Raw genomic sequence first — 15007 nt, forward strand, 5'->3', positions numbered from 1 at the left:
GGCCCGGGGGGGCGTGGCTTGTCACGATGGAAGGCGTGGTCTAATTGATATGGGCGTGGCCACACCGGTGGGCGGTGCGGAGGCGTGTCACATAGGGGGCGTGGCCAATCAGAGGGTGGAGGCGCAGCGGGGGCGGGTCTCGCCTCGGGGGCGTGGCCTTGGCCGTGCGCGCTGACGTAGCGGCCGCGCGCGCTGCCGGGGCCGCGCTCGCCCGCCCGATTCCAACATGGCGGCGGGGGGCGGCGGCGGCCGCGGGGCTGGCGGGGGCAGCGCCCCGCGCTGGGGCGGCGGCGGCGGCCGGGCCGCGCCGCACGAGAAGCTGCCGGTGCACGTGAGTGCGGGGACCGCCCCGGCGGCCGCGATCTCCCCTTCGACACCCTCCCCGCCCCCGCGAAGGGCCGTTCCTCGCCCCCCCGGGACGGCCCCGCCCGCCCCCGCCGTGACCTGCCCTGTCCCGGCCGCGGTGCCGAACTCGTCCCCCGGGGCTTGTCCCTCAGCCACCGGTATCGGGGCGTGTCCCGGGGCTTGCCCCCCTCGCGCCGGCGTCTTCCCCGCCCTCCTCCGCTGGTTCCATGGGGTCCCCTGGGGCCGGGTCCCGTTCCCCCGCTACCGTGAGGGCTCCCCGGGCCTCTTTCCCCCTCCCCTGGGCCGTGCCCCTCTCCCTGACCCTGCTGTTCCTCTCTGGTACCGCGGTCATCCTCCCCAGGATTCCCAGTTCCCGGCTCCCCGGTACCGTGGCCCCCTCCGTGCCTTGACACCCCGCAGCAGGGGAAGCCCACCGGGGCCTGCCCTCCTCCGGCCCCCTCACCCGGTACCGAGTGCCTTTCCCTGCTGCTGCGGCGCTCCCCCGGGGCCGGTTCCCAACCCCTACAGTGTCTTGAGGTGCCCCTGCCCCAATTCTGGGGGGCTCCCGGGTCTGTTCCCTGGCCTCACCGTGTTCTCACCCCACAGGTGGAGGATGCACTTTCCTACCTGGACCAGGTGAAGATCCGCTTTGGCAGTGACCCTGCCACCTACAACGGCTTCCTGGAGATCATGAAGGAGTTCAAGAGCCAGAGGTAAAGCCCAGGACCTGCACCCCAGGGTGCTCCAGGGAGCTCCTCAGCCTTTCACAGAATCCTGCAATATCCTGAGCTGGATCCCTCAGGGATGATCAGTGCAGCCCCTGGCCCTGCCCAGACCCCCCAACAAGCCCACCCTGAGCATCCCTGAGAGCGCTGTCCAAACGCTCCTGGAGCTCTGGCAGCCTTGGGGCCGGGCCCATTCCCTGGGGAGCCTGGGCAGTGCCAGCAGCCTCGGGGGGAAGAACCTTGCCCTGAGATCCATCCCAAGCCCTGGCACAGCTCCAGCCGTTCCCTCAGGTCTCAGCCTTTGTGGGGTCTCTCTGACTGTGCAGAGTCCCCAGCCTTCACCCCATCATTCCCCCTCTGCTTATTCACTGTCCTGTCCCTCAGTGGTGCAGTCATGTGAGTTTTGAGTACTTCTGCCCACCCCATCATTTTCTAGAGGTGAAATCCACAGGAGAAGGCAAATCTGCTTTTACTGTCCACTGTGAAATGTAGATCTTGGAAATCAGGGAAGCAGCCTGAGCAGAACCTGTGACCTGCCAGCCCTGGAGAGGTGGTGGCTGTCCTGCCCCTTTGCCAACCTGCACACTCATCTCTCCTCTCCATGGATAACATTCCCAGGGCGAGGCTGGGATTATTATCCATGTGGTCATTCCCTCTAATTGGGCTATTTTTTATTTTTTTTTTAAAGAATTGCACCCTTAAGTTACCAGATACTTCACATTTCTCTGGCATTTTTTGGGCTTGTGTTTCTGATTTGGATAAAAGTAACAAACCCCTCTCAATTTTAGCATTGACACACCTGGAGTCATCCGACGTGTTTCTCAGCTTTTCCATGAGCATCCTGACCTCATTGTAGGATTCAACGCATTTCTTCCTCTGGGCTACAGGATAGAAATTCCAAAGAACGGGAAGTTAAGTATACAGTCACCTTTGAATAGTCAGGTAGGTCACAGAGTTCTTATTCTCTAAATAAACTGTTCCATGTGTCACTGGACACGTCCACACAGTTTAGACTGTGGAGATTTATGTCAACACCTTGCTGACATTTTTAGATGGTTTTCAAAGCCTGGGAAAATGGGTGTAATTTAAATTTAAATTTTTAAATGCTTATTCAAAGAATCATAGAGTGCTTTGGATTGGAAAGGACCTTAAAGATCACCTAGTTCCAACCCCTGATTTATTCTCAAACCAGGTAGTTTGACTCACACATGAATGATGATTCTGCATGGAAGCACCACTTCAAACACCAAATATTTCAGTCATGTTTGGAAACTGAAATTGTAATTGGCCTGATATTGTTAAATGGGTTCCCAATATGGGTTGTGGGCAGTGGCAAATTTCAAGGGGTGATCCTGGAAGAATTGCACTTCTAGTCTTCCACTGAGAAACCAGGAAGCTTGTTTGGGCAACAGGTAAAAGTACACAGAACTGTGAAATCATTGAGTTGGTTACATTGGGAAAGGTCTTTAAGATCATGGAATCCCCATCAGGTGCTGTTGGTGTGAAACACACTTGCTGGGATACAGATGGATGTTGCTCCTGCTTGTTTTTTGTTCTTGTGTGGTTGTGGAGCTGAAATAGAGCCATCAACTGAATTCTGCTGATAAACTTGTGGTTTAACTCCAGTTAGCAGCAGGAACTAACTTCTAAATCTCAGCTCTCTCAGATCTCTCTGTTGCTTAAGAATTAGCACCTGTAAGGTCCTTATGTTTAATATGCCACTAAAACTGGCCGTTCCTCAGCAATAACCAGTGGTTGCAGAAGCTGCAGTGGGGGGTGTTTGCTGCAGCCTCTCAGGTGAGGCCAATAAGGCTGTGACAGCCACAATTCAAGAGGTTCCTACACCAGGGAGAACTTCAGGGATCATTTTAACTTTTGGAGTTAATAAACCAGGTAGGGAAATTGATTGGTGACTGAAATATGTTTTTCTTCCTGTGACAATATTTTTTAGCTGGAGACCTTGCCAGCACTGCTGCTGGGTTGTTGTTGAGCTGGTCCCTGATCCTTTTCCAACACATCTCGTGTGTCATGTGCCCCCAGGTGCCCCCAGAGCCCGTTCCCAGCGCGCTCCCTGGCAGTGGGCTGGTCTTGCACTACTCCCAGGAGAACTCCCACAACCACAGCGACTGCTCCGAGGAGTTTCGGCAGCAGCTTCCCTACAAAGAAGATAAATCCCAAATTCCCTTGGAATCTGATTCCGTGGAGTTCAATAATGCCATCAGTTATGTGAATAAGATCAAAACACGTTTCCTTGACCATCCAGAGATTTACAGATCCTTTCTAGAAATCCTTCACACTTACCAGGTAAAGTCTTTCATGGAAGAAGCGGTGGGTTGGCACTGGAGCTGTCAGAATTATGGTTGTTAAATTTAATCTCTGCCTATTGAACAAACTTAGAGTTCCCAAGGACTTGTCTTTATCCAACTGCTGCCTTATAGATGTTCACAGGAAATGACAGAAAGTGTGAAAGTTGTGGAACTTTGCAGGGTCTAAAGAGGTTGTAGTCAGACCTGTCTTTACTCACCTTCAGTTGCTTTTGTGATCCTGTGTGTGAAAGGAGGCCCTGTAAGAACCTGGGGCTGGCTCAGAGTCCTTTCAAATTCTGTGGCATTGGTGTTTCTGGCTCAGGATGAGTTTTCTGGCAGAGTGAGGTACTTTTTGACTCTGTTGAACAGCTGTGTGTATATTTTCAGAAAGAGCAGCTGAACACCAAGGGCCGACCCTTCCGAGGCATGTCAGAGGAGGAAGTGTTCACTGAAGTGGCCAATCTGTTCCGGGGACAGGAGGATCTGCTCTCGGAGTTTGGACAGTTCCTCCCGGAGGCAAAAAGGTCTTTGGTAGGTGCTGAGAGCAGAGCAGGATATTGAGTGCTCTGTCTGCATGTAGAATATGCAAAAAATGGAAAATCATACAGCCAAAAATTGCTCCTCTTCATTGTTTGGATTTTCTCAGAATGGGTGACTTAACCACAAGCTCTGTGTCCTGTTAGGATTCTTTATTTGAGAGGAGAATGTTGAAATCGTTATTTATTTACTTCAGTTCACAGGAAATGGACCATGTGAGGTGAACAGTGTCCAGAAAACTGAGCATGAGAAGAATCTGGAGCACAGCAAGAAGCGATCCAGGCCGCTGCTGCTGCGTCCTGTTTCTGGCCCAGCAAAGGTATCTTTCAGCAAGTAAAGACTTAGAATCACCTCATATTACTTTTTCTTAGTAATTGCTGAGATAAAGGTGTAATGAGTAGTGTCTTTGATGTATGTAGGTGTATGAGAAACAAAATTTCGAGTTATTTTAATTACTGTAGAAAAAGGGAATTTTTAATGCATGCTCAAATGTGTGTGGTAACATGTTTGATACTAAATATCACAACCTTCTGTACTAAATATTGGCCCTGGAAGGGGACAATTTATTGCTTCTATGCAGAATCTCAAGTGATTATCTTTTTTTGTTTCTTCTTAGCTGGGAGACATTTGACAGCGATTGCTGTGAGGACGTGACACAGCAATTCCAGATCACTGCTGGGGAAATACAGGGTCTCAGCCTTTGCAGGGAGCTGTTCTGTGTCACCAGAGTGGAATTTGATGGCATTTGAGTCACAACATTTTAAATGTAACTGCTTGTTCTTTTAACAGAAGAAAATGAAGCTGCGAGGTACCAAAGATCTGTCAGTGGCGACAGTGGGGAAATACGGGACACTGCAAGAGTTTTCCTTCTTTGACAAGGTCAGTATTTGTCCTTTTTCTCACATTCTCTGGACATATCTTCAGCTTTTAACATGGTTGTTAATTGGTTGGTGTTCTGTACAATTTGAGTGTCAGCACTTAAGACATTTCCTGACTTTCCAAGTGGTAGAGAAAGACCTACAAAAATTAAAATGGGTGGGTTTGGAAGATTAATAGACTGATAATGAATAATTTTCTAAATACAAGTGGCATTCAGGTGCTGTGATCATCTCTCCAAACTGCTGCAGGTGCGCAGGGTGCTTAAGAGTCAAGAGGTCTATGAAAATTTTCTGCGTTGTATTGCTCTCTTCAACCAGGAGTTGGTTTCTGGCTCTGAGTTGCTCCAGCTTGTTACACCCTTTTTGGGGTAAGTTACTAACTTACCTCTCTGCCCTGTGGTACTTTGTAGGCCCTACTCTGCTATTTTTTGAGCACATTGTGAACTTTGTTACAGAAGTTTTGGATTTAACTTGGAAGTATGTCCTGAGTAGACAGCAAGAAATTGAAGGTTAATCCAAAATGAGGAGTAATAAAATCTGAACTTTGAAATTTATCTTTAATATAAATAAACCTTTATTAATACAGCTCTTAATGAGTAGATATTAATGAGGTAGATATTTTCCTCTGTCTGTTCACACTCCCTGTTTAATATCTCAAAGTGTAATAAAGGCATGAACATGAAATCTGAGAACAGGGCTGTGAGAAGGGTAAATAGCTCCAGCTCTGCTGTGAGCCTCCTGAGCTGTTTGGCTTGCAACAGCAGAGGGAGAGTCAAATGGCAAGGATCAGTTTCTCCTCAGGCACTTAAGGGGAGTGTTTATGTGTTGAAGGGAAATAATTTTCCTACCTTAAGTAAAAAAAAAAAGGCCTAAAGCAATTCAGAGAGAATGATAACAGAGGTTAGATGTTGGTGGAAGATTTCTCCCTGCAATGCTGAGTTTATTTAGATATTTCTACCTCCTTTTTAAGACACTCATTAACCACCCTAAAACTGTCACGGTGAAATAACAAAATACTTGTGTTTTTGAAGGAAATTCCCAGAACTCTTTGCACAGTTCAAGTCCTTCCTTGGGGTGAAAGAGCTTTCCTTTGCTTCTCCGCTGAGCGACCGCTCCGGGGATGGAATGAGCCGGGAAATCGATTACGCTTCCTGCAAACGCATCGGATCCAGTTACAGGGCTCTCCCAAAAACCTACCAACAGCCAAAGTGCAGTGGGAGAACAGCCATTTGCAAGGAGGTACTCTGGGATCAGGCTGTTCAATCCCTGAACACACACAAAAATTGGAATGGGGCAGTTTGTGCCACAGCTGCTGCATGTGGAGTCCCCTTTTCAGTGCTAATTCAATTTATTCAGCCAATTTATTGAAATAATACCCACATTTCACTAATTTTATCTAAACCCATCTCAAATCACATCTCTAATACCTTTTGAGACTGCATGCAGACAGAAATTTATTCCTATAGACAGAAAAGAATATTTAATATCCTGAAATTAATGTTCTAGCACTGGGACCAGTATAGCCTTTAGGAACAGTTTTTCTCTGGAAGAGCCCTGTGAGGGTTAGGAATGTGCCTGAAACACCATTCCCAGTGTTGTGGGGAATTCTGTTTCCTTTATTTACAGCTGCTGATCACTGCAGAGTAATCTCTGTTTGTGAGGTGATAGAGAAGGTGTTATTGAGTTTTCTGAGCAGGGCCCTGGCAGTTCTACACAGACCTCAAATCTAGGAAGCAGTGACCTGGGAATTAGGTCTGGAATGTCCTACAGAACCTCAGGGAAGGACTATGCAAAAAGAAAAGAGAGAAAACACCATGAGAACAACTCTGGGCTCACAAGGCCCTGCTCAATGTCATGTATCTGCACTGTTGCAGGTGTTAAATGATACCTGGGTTTCATTTCCATCCTGGTCTGAAGACTCCACTTTTGTCAGCTCCAAGAAGACTCCGTATGAGGAGCAGCTGCACCGCTGTGAGGACGAGCGCTTTGAGGTACCTCTGCTGCTGAGCTCCCTTTCTGCTCCCTCAGAAAGGAAAACCTCTGGGTTTTGCTGAATTAATTAGTGGCCAGTTCCTCAAAGTTCTGTTGGTTGTTGGTTTGAGATGGAGTTTATGTGTTGTGCTCTGAGTCTAATAGTTCTTCCTAGGCATGAGTCCAGTTCTAAATTGCATGTGACCTTTGGGAGAACTGGCAGGGCTCTATTTTCTAGTAAAAACCTTCCTGCTGCTTCCTGGCTCCACCCTGTGGAACCCTGTGGAGCACCTTCCACAAACCTGGGCTGCTGCTGCTCTCCGTGTTCCTGCTCTGCCTGGTCTGACACTGTTTTCTGGGAACTATCAACAGCTGGATGTTGTCCTGGAGACCAATTTAGCCACAATCCGTGTGCTGGAGAGCGTGCAGAAAAAGCTGTCCCGCCTGACCCAGGAGGACCAGGAGAAGTTTCGCCTGGATGATTGTTTGGGAGGAACCTCAGAAGTGATCCAGCGCCGGGCCATCTATCGCATCTACGGTGACAAAGCTCCAGAGATCATCGAGAGTCTGAAGAAAAACCCAGTCACTGCTGTCCCTGTGGTTCTTAAGAGGTAATTCCCATTGTGCTGTGTTCTCTAAGAAGCTGAAAAAGGATTTTTAAACAATGAAACAAGAGGACATAGCCTCAGGCTGCACTGCTGGAACTTCTGGTTGCACATCAGGGGGAATTTCTTCGCAGAAAGGGTTGTTAAACAGAAAGGGCACAGAAGGGGGTGCCCAGGGAGGTCCCCAATCCCTGGAGGTGCTCAAAAACCAACTGGACATGGTACTTGGTGCTCTGGTCCGGTTGACAAAGCAGTGATTGGTCAAAGGACTTGATGGTCTCAGAGGTCTTTTCCAACCTAAATGGTTCTGTGATTCTGTAGGTGTTGTTTCAACTCATCATCACTCATGATGCTTTCTCAAATTTATTTATTGTTTCCAGGAATCAATTCCAGTTTTCCACTGAAAACTTCTTGCTGCTCCGCAGTTGGCTACATTAAAATGTTTTGGGTGTGTTTCTGTGCCTGTCTCTCTCAACTGACGTAGACTGTTCGTTTATGCAGATTGAAAGCAAAAGAGGAAGAATGGAGGGAGGCCCAGCAGGGCTTCAACAAGATTTGGAGGGAGCAGTATGAGAAGGCCTATTTGAAATCCCTGGACCACCAGGCCGTCAACTTCAAGCAGAATGACACCAAAGCTCTGCGCTCCAAGAGCTTGCTGAATGAAATTGAGAGTGTTTATGATGAGGTGGGCATGACAGGGAGTGACCCCAAATCCATTCCCTCCCTTGGCAGTGTGAGCCAGATGTGCCCACAGCACCTGGGACTGTGTGGAAGTGGTTGGAAATCGGGTCAAAAACAGCTGTCCCAAGCACAGTGTTAATAGTGGCTTATTCCTCCTGGCAGGAATGGCTCTTGAGCATGGATTGGAAGGATCTTTATCTGTTTGTCTCTTGATTACAGCATCAGGAGCAGCATTCGGAGGGGAGGAGTTCGTCCACGAACGAGCCTCATCTTATCTTCATCTATGAAGACAAGCAGATTTTGGAAGATGCAGCATCTCTTATCAGCTATTATGTGAAGAGGCAGCCCACCATCCAGAAGGAGGATCAGGCAACCATCAGGCAGATTGTGCATCACTTCATACCTGAGCTGTTTTTCTCTCAGCCACCTGAACACAACATTTCTGAGGAATCAACCGATGACGACAGAGAAAACCACCAGGGGCAGAATCTGGATACTCCTGAGCTGCGGAAAAAACACGTGCCTGGGCCTCCAAGCAGTCCTTTGGAGACCAAAGCAACTTTCTGTGATGTTACAGCTGCTGAGCCCCACAATACCCTGGATGATGTTTACAGCCTCTTCTTTGTCAATAATAATTGGTATTTCTTCCTGCGCCTTCACCAGACTCTGTGCTCCAGGCTCCTAAAGATTTATCGCCAGGCCCAGAAGCAGCTTCTGGAATATCGAACTGAGAAGGAGAGAGAGAAGCTCCTCTGTGAAGGGAGGAAAGAAAAAACTAATGATCCAGCCATGGAGCTAAGACTGAAGCAACCAAGTAAGAATAATGCAGGACTTAGTTGATTCTTAATGCCCTGGGTGCCAGTGCTCCATTGTGTGTGTCTGAGTCACTGGGGCCAGCAGGCAGCTCTGTGAGGGATGTGGAGGTGCAATCCTCTGCTGTACTGGTGAGTTGTGGCCACAGCTCCTTCAGCAGGACAGTCAGTCACAGGCTGCTTGACAGAGACTCTCTGCCAGCCCACTCTGCTCAGGTGCCTCATTGCAGGAATCTGTTACTTTGATTTACAGTGTAAACAGCCCCACAAAGACATAGTTACTGCCCAGGGCAGTCCTGGAGGTGCATGAGGGAAACATTCCCAGCCTGTCAGGACACCTGGCAGGGTGCTGCCTGCTAGGATATTCTCCACACCGGATGTTGTGGTTCTTGAGCAGCGCTGCCTCTTTCACTGACTGATTTCACTCTGCCTGTTCTGTGTGTTAAATGAGTGCCCTTTCCCCTGGCCAGGTGAGGTGGAGCTGGAGGAATACTACCCAGCCTTCCTGGACATGGTGAGGAGCCTGCTGGACGGGAACATCGACCCCACGCAGTACGAGGACACCCTGAGGGAGATGTTCACCATCCACGCCTACATCGGCTTCACCATGGACAAGCTGGTGCAGAACATCGTGCGCCAGGTGAGGGCTGGGCTGGGGTTGCTCATCACCCCTCACACACAGCCAGGCTTCCCCAGTGCCCTGCAGAGCAACGGGGCACTGAGCTCAGAGCAACTTCAGACAAAAGGTCTGTCTGACAAGGAAATGCCCCAGCAGAAATGTAATGAGAGAATTCAGCTTCCAAACAGGGACCACCTTAGGGGATTTACTCTTTCTGTTCTTTCCCAAGGCTTTTTGAGTTCCAGTTTTTTCAAAATTCTGCCATACTCAAAATACATCTAAGGCAACACACAAGATGTCTGGTCCTTCTTACTCAAATCTGTCCAGCTGTAGTTTTCTAGTTAAGGCACATCAGCCCCTCAGTCTCCTCTGTTCCTTTCATTGCAAAGTCATGAAAAAGAGAGTGAAATGTGGGAAGTCTCTGGAATTTGCTGCTTCAGCTGAGTGTGGTGCCATGCTGAGTTTTATATTCCTTTCATGGCACACTGGAGTTAACTCTTGTGGCCCAGGCTTGCTGACTGAATTCCCCCTTTTTTAATGGAAGCTTCACCATCTAGTGAGCGATGACATCTGCTTGAAGGTGGTTGAGCTCTACCTGAACGAGAGGAAGCGAGGAGCTGCTGGGGGTAATTTGTCATCCCGCTGTGTCCGGGCAGCAAAGGAGACCAGCTACCAGTGGAAGGCTGAACGGTGCATGGCAGATGAGAACTGCTTCAAGGTAAGACCTTGCTGCCAGGGAGGTTCACAAAATCACTGAAAAACTTCAGAAAATCTCCCAGGTGTCACTTCACCTGGGAGAAGTGGGTTTGGAAGCTCCAAGGTGAGAGAGTGAGCAATGTAGAGAGAAGGTACCAAAATCAGCACAGGCAGTGAGGGGACGTTGTGGCTCACTGAAAAACCCTGCTGCTTCTCTCCTAGCTTCTATTTGTCATCCAAATGACTTGTGAATATGCAGCTTTTTATTGTGAGCCCCTGTGGCAAGTATTTTCTGTAACTTTTTCACAGGTGATGTTTCTCCAGAGGAAAGGACAGGTGATCATGACCATTGAGCTGCTGGATACAGAAGAGACCCAGACAGAAGATCCTGTGGAGGTCCAGGTAATACCACAGTGACCATGGAATCTCTGTACCACAAAGCAGATGTCTAAGAGTGCTTTCCCTGCTTTCTTGCTCCAAACTGAGGTTTTGCCAGGAGGACAGGTTTGCCTGGGAGGTGGGCAGATGATGTGGGGCTGTGGCCATTGATTGAAATGGTGCATTAGCAAGAGTTTCAACATAAATCAGCCTCAGAATGAACAGCTTGGAAATAAACAGGTTCTTTGCAGTGATGTTTGTCCTCATGCAGTGAAATCTCACTGGAATTGGTTTCCCTTGTGTAGCACCTGGCGAACTACATGGAGCAGTACGTTGGGGTGGAAGGAGCTCCCAACAACCAGAACGATGGCTTCCTCCTGAAACCGGTCTTTCTGCAGAGGTGAGCTGCTCCCTGCCCTGAGCCACACCTGCAGCAGCTGCTGCTGCCTCCTCCCTGCCCGGGTGCCAGTGGATTTGGGTGATGTGCCAGCCCCAGGGAAGTGCACTCACCTTTGAGGGGCTGTTCCAGGCCAGTGAGCTGCATGGAAATGCTGAAAGAGAAATTTGTGACCACAGCACTGAGGTTTGTTCATGGAACTGTGTTTGGAATGGAGCAGGATGGATTCTGGATGGGACTTCTGGGTCTACTTTGTTCCCATTTCATTAAATATTTGTCAGAGGATATGGAGGAAGATCCTGGAGAGAGCCTGAAAAACGAAATGTGCAAATACAAGTTCCATACTTGTGCTGTGAGCCCTGTCTGAGCTGAGGAGAGCAGTTCACCAGGTGTGACACATGCTTTGTCATCCTTGTTTTGCTCCAGAAACCTGAAGAAGTTTCGCAAGTGGCAGTGCAAGCAGGTGAGGGCCCTGCGCAGCGAGGTCAAGAGCTCCTGGAAGCGGCTGATCGGGGTGGAGAGCGCCTGCAACGTCGACTGTCGCTTCAAGCTCAACACCCACAAGATGATGTTCATCATGAACTCTGAGGATTACATGTACAGGAGGGGAGCTCTCTGCAGAGCCAAGCAGGTACATCTCCCTTTTGCTCCCTCTGCAGCCCAGGCAGTAGCAGAGGTTGGGGGTGGAAGCCAAAGCGCAGGTACCAATAACTCTTGTGGCTGAATTCCTGCAAGCTACACCCAGAAGTTACTACTCTGTGTTGGGTGTAACATGGAGGAGATCTGGTAAATGCTCTGTAGTTTGGATTATTTTAACAGCCTTTTCTTTACATGCAAATTTTAAGTGGGAGTGGCAAACATTAGGAAATAGGGATGGTTAAACGCAGGTCTGCGGTTTCCTGTTTCCGTTTGTGTTGTTCCCAAAGCATTGCACATCTCAGGTAGAGCTGAGGGCTTTGGCTTTTCCCCCAGGAACCTCTCAGTGATCTTTACTGCCCTGCTCCCAGGTCCAGCCCATGGTGCTGCTCAAGCACCACCAGCAGTTCGAGGAGTGGCACAACCGGTGGCTGGAGGAGAACGTGTCCATGGAGGCCGTGGATGTGGTTCAAGACTGGCTGATGGGGGATGAGGACGAGGAGATGGTGCCCTGCAAAACCACCTGTGAGACAGTGAATGTCCACGGGGTGCCAGTGAACAGATACAGAGTCCAGTACAGCCGCCGTCCCGCTTCACCCTGAGCACCCAGACGAGGCAGAGCTTTGCTGGTGAAGCACATTTACTATGAGAATAGTGGTGGGAATGCAATGTATGTATTAATGATATTTATCCAAACAGCATTTTACTTTGGATTATCATGTATTTTCCATATGGCATAGACTTGTCTCCTTGCAGTGTAATCCTCCAGCCATCATGAAGAGACTTCTAAAAGCTTTTATGGGAAGGGGGCTCTTGGCATTGCCACACACTTTTCAGTGGTTTCCTGGCTTTAGGCCACTGCTGACCAGCTCAGTGAGGGGGTGAACTACCACTAGTGGCTTTGTTGGAGAGGTGGAGCTGGGCTGGTGTTTGAGCAGATGCTGGCAGCTGCTTCCACTTTGAAGGGTTTAATACTCCCTATCTTCCTGACTTTGTGCCGTCTTGGAGCCTGCAGAACTCTTCACTGCACCCTGGGAGTGCCAGCGGGGCCGAGAGCTCCCGGCACAGGGGGGCTTCGTTATCCCTGTGAACCAACAAGGCAACAAAGAACTCTTGTTCCTGGTGCTCTGGTGAGAAAAATGCCAAAACCGACACGGGGATGGTCAGCACTCAAGGCTCTGATGCTCCCTCATCAAGCAAGTGTTCTGGGGCATGAGCTGAGGGGAAGAGCCCTGAGCTGTGCTGCTGGGACGGGGGCGATGCCCAGCCCCAGATCCCCCAACCACGTTGCTTTGGGAGCTGAGGACCTGCTGCACACTCTGCCTTCCAGAATATCCATGGGGAGGAACATCCGTGGGGAGGAATGTCCATTGCGAGGTCTGGCCTGGTTTTTGGCTTTGTGTTTTGCATGTTGGTGGGCAGCTCCGGAGCTGGGCGTTTCCCTGTGCACGGCCGGCCCCCGGCGCTCCGCGGGGCTGCAGCTCGGCGGTGACAGCGGCAGATGGAGCTCCCGGAGCACAGCTGGGAGCTGAGCTCCGGCCCACGGACTCTCCTGTTTCTGCTGGGTCAGCACAGGCGCTGGGTTTGCAGGGACACACGGAAATCTGCGAGGAGCAGAGTGAGATCCAGCCACAACCATCCCAGATGAGCTTTTCCACCGAAGCGTCTGTACTGCTATCGAAGCTGTTTTTGCCATGAAACCTAACACATCCTGCCCTGATCCGTGCAGAGCACTACACCTGACTTAATCTAGTGAGAAATCGAGGAAACTTACTCGTGTCTGTCCTGCAGCCCCATTGTGACTTCACTCCTGATTTTCAGGGGCCAAGGGCAAGCACGCTGTCCGTGGAGTGTATTACAAACATTACATTTTGAGGCATCCCCAGCCTCCTTTCAGCTTTGCTTCCAACTTTTCCCTGGCTTTTGGGGCAATACTCCCCACCCCCCAAACTTTTTGTGGCTTTGATTTTTAGGTTATGATTTCTGCCAGACCTAAGGAGCAGCCTGTAGGATTTGTCCTGGGTTATTTCCACTGTACGACATTTGGTTTCGCAATTGTCTCACTTGACAGTAGAAAAATTGGCCTTTGGGGTACATTTAATAGAAAACTGTCCCAAGTCTTTGTCTTTTTTGCAAAATAATCTGTGGGAGGGAAGGAGGGAGGCCACTCTCTGGCATTTGTGGCCACTTGCACAACCACTGCCAGCAGAGACATTTCATCAAGGGCCCATGTTCTCCTCAGCTGGGTCTCTGCTAAACTTTGGTTCCTGAAATGAGCTGAAGGTTCTTCCCCTGCCCTCCTTGCAGTGATAAGAGACCACGTGGCTCTGCAAGGGCTGGGGGGAGCAGGGGGACAAGCCCAGTGCAAAGCAGTGTCCCCCTTTCCCTTCCAGCCAGCTCACCAAAACACGCCTCAGTCCTGCTCACCTCTCTGCTGTCTCCCAGTGGAGATGACAATTGTGCCAAATTTTATGGTTTTATGATACAGAGAACTGTTTACTAGAAAATAGGTGGCAACTTGTGGCTTAAAATGCGTTTGATTCCAGGTGTACCAAGGTGGGAACACCCCTGGGCACCGTCCTGTTCCATCAACCCATTCTAAGTGTACTTCAGGTATTTTTAAGCATCCTTATTTTGTAAACCTTAATTTATAATCTGAACTGATTAAGCAAGACTTTTGCCCTTTACAGTGCTATTGTCTCAAAGCTGAGAGTAGCAAGGGATGTGAAGGGAAGATCAGGCAGGTTTGAGAGGGGCTTGTTCATGTCTGAGGGTTTCAGCTGTGTATCTGCACGACCTTGAGTCAAGAGTTTGTTCTTCCATTTGTTTGAAGGATCTTTGCTTTTGGGCTTGTAATTGCTTTGCCAGCTCCTTGAATGTAGTTTTTTTTTATATTTATTTGCACATTCAAGTAAAATAAAATATTGATTTTAAAAGTCTGTAGCTCTCACTGTTTTATGTTTCTTTTCAACTAATTTAAACTTTGTGACTACCCCCAGAATTGATTGTCTTTTACCTGAAACTGAATTTTAAATTGTAGAAAAATGCAGTGGAAAGGTTGAAGTTCCTGGACAGGCTGCAGGATGTGCTGATGCAGCTGTGTGGCAGCAAGTGCTGTGTAAGGGTGTGAGCAGTGCAGCCGATAATGGAAAAGGGAAATACATTTCCTGCAAGCAGAGATCCCAGCAGGAGCTGGGGCTGCACCCACGTGGGAGCTGCCAAAACCTCTCCTGGAGCCCAGGCCCGTGGCTGGAGCAGGGAGTCCAGGGGGTGGCACAGTTGCTCCACCAGAGAAGTCTTAAAAGCAAACAGTGGAAGGGCTGGAGCTGTGCCAGGGCTTGGGATGGATCTCAGGGCAAGGTTCTTCCCCCCGAGGCTGCTGGCACTGCCCAGGCTCCCCAGGGAATGGGCCCGGCCCCAA

At 49.5% G+C, this 15007-nt stretch overlaps 1 protein-coding gene across 1 annotated transcript; it reads left to right on the forward strand.

The window, feature by feature from the left end:
* Positions 1-226: 226 nt before the first annotated feature.
* On the forward strand, positions 227-14525 carry SIN3B (SIN3 transcription regulator family member B). The gene is made up of 19 exons (XM_014259972.2): positions 227-331; positions 952-1058; positions 1859-2012; positions 3111-3374; positions 3764-3907; positions 4110-4232; positions 4703-4792; positions 5041-5159; positions 5823-6030; positions 6666-6782; positions 7135-7373; positions 7869-8052; positions 8268-8862; positions 9331-9500; positions 10024-10197; positions 10485-10577; positions 10859-10953; positions 11377-11581; positions 11958-14525. The coding sequence occupies exons 1-19, from the start codon at positions 227-229 to the stop codon at positions 12186-12188; spliced, it is 3417 nt and encodes a 1138-aa protein (XP_014115447.2). The 3' UTR covers positions 12189-14525.
* Positions 14526-15007: the final 482 nt, after the last annotated feature.

The sequence above is a fragment of the Pseudopodoces humilis genome, chromosome 28, assembly GCF_049639895.1.
Source record: "Pseudopodoces humilis isolate 2021_Gansu_Grassland_sample_001 chromosome 28, ASM4963989v1, whole genome shotgun sequence".
NCBI lineage: Eukaryota > Metazoa > Chordata > Aves > Passeriformes > Paridae > Pseudopodoces > Pseudopodoces humilis.

Coding starts and splice junctions, on each gene's coding strand:
- SIN3B (XM_014259972.2), top strand. CDS start 227: ATGGCGGCGGGGGGCGGCGGCGGCCGCGGGGCTGGCGGGGGCAGCGCC. Junction 3,375..3,763: donor AAATCCTTCACACTTACCAG/GTAAAGTCTTTC, acceptor GTATATTTTCAG/AAAGAGCAGCTGAACACCAA. Junction 6,031..6,665: donor GAACAGCCATTTGCAAGGAG/GTACTCTGGGAT, acceptor GCACTGTTGCAG/GTGTTAAATGATACCTGGGT.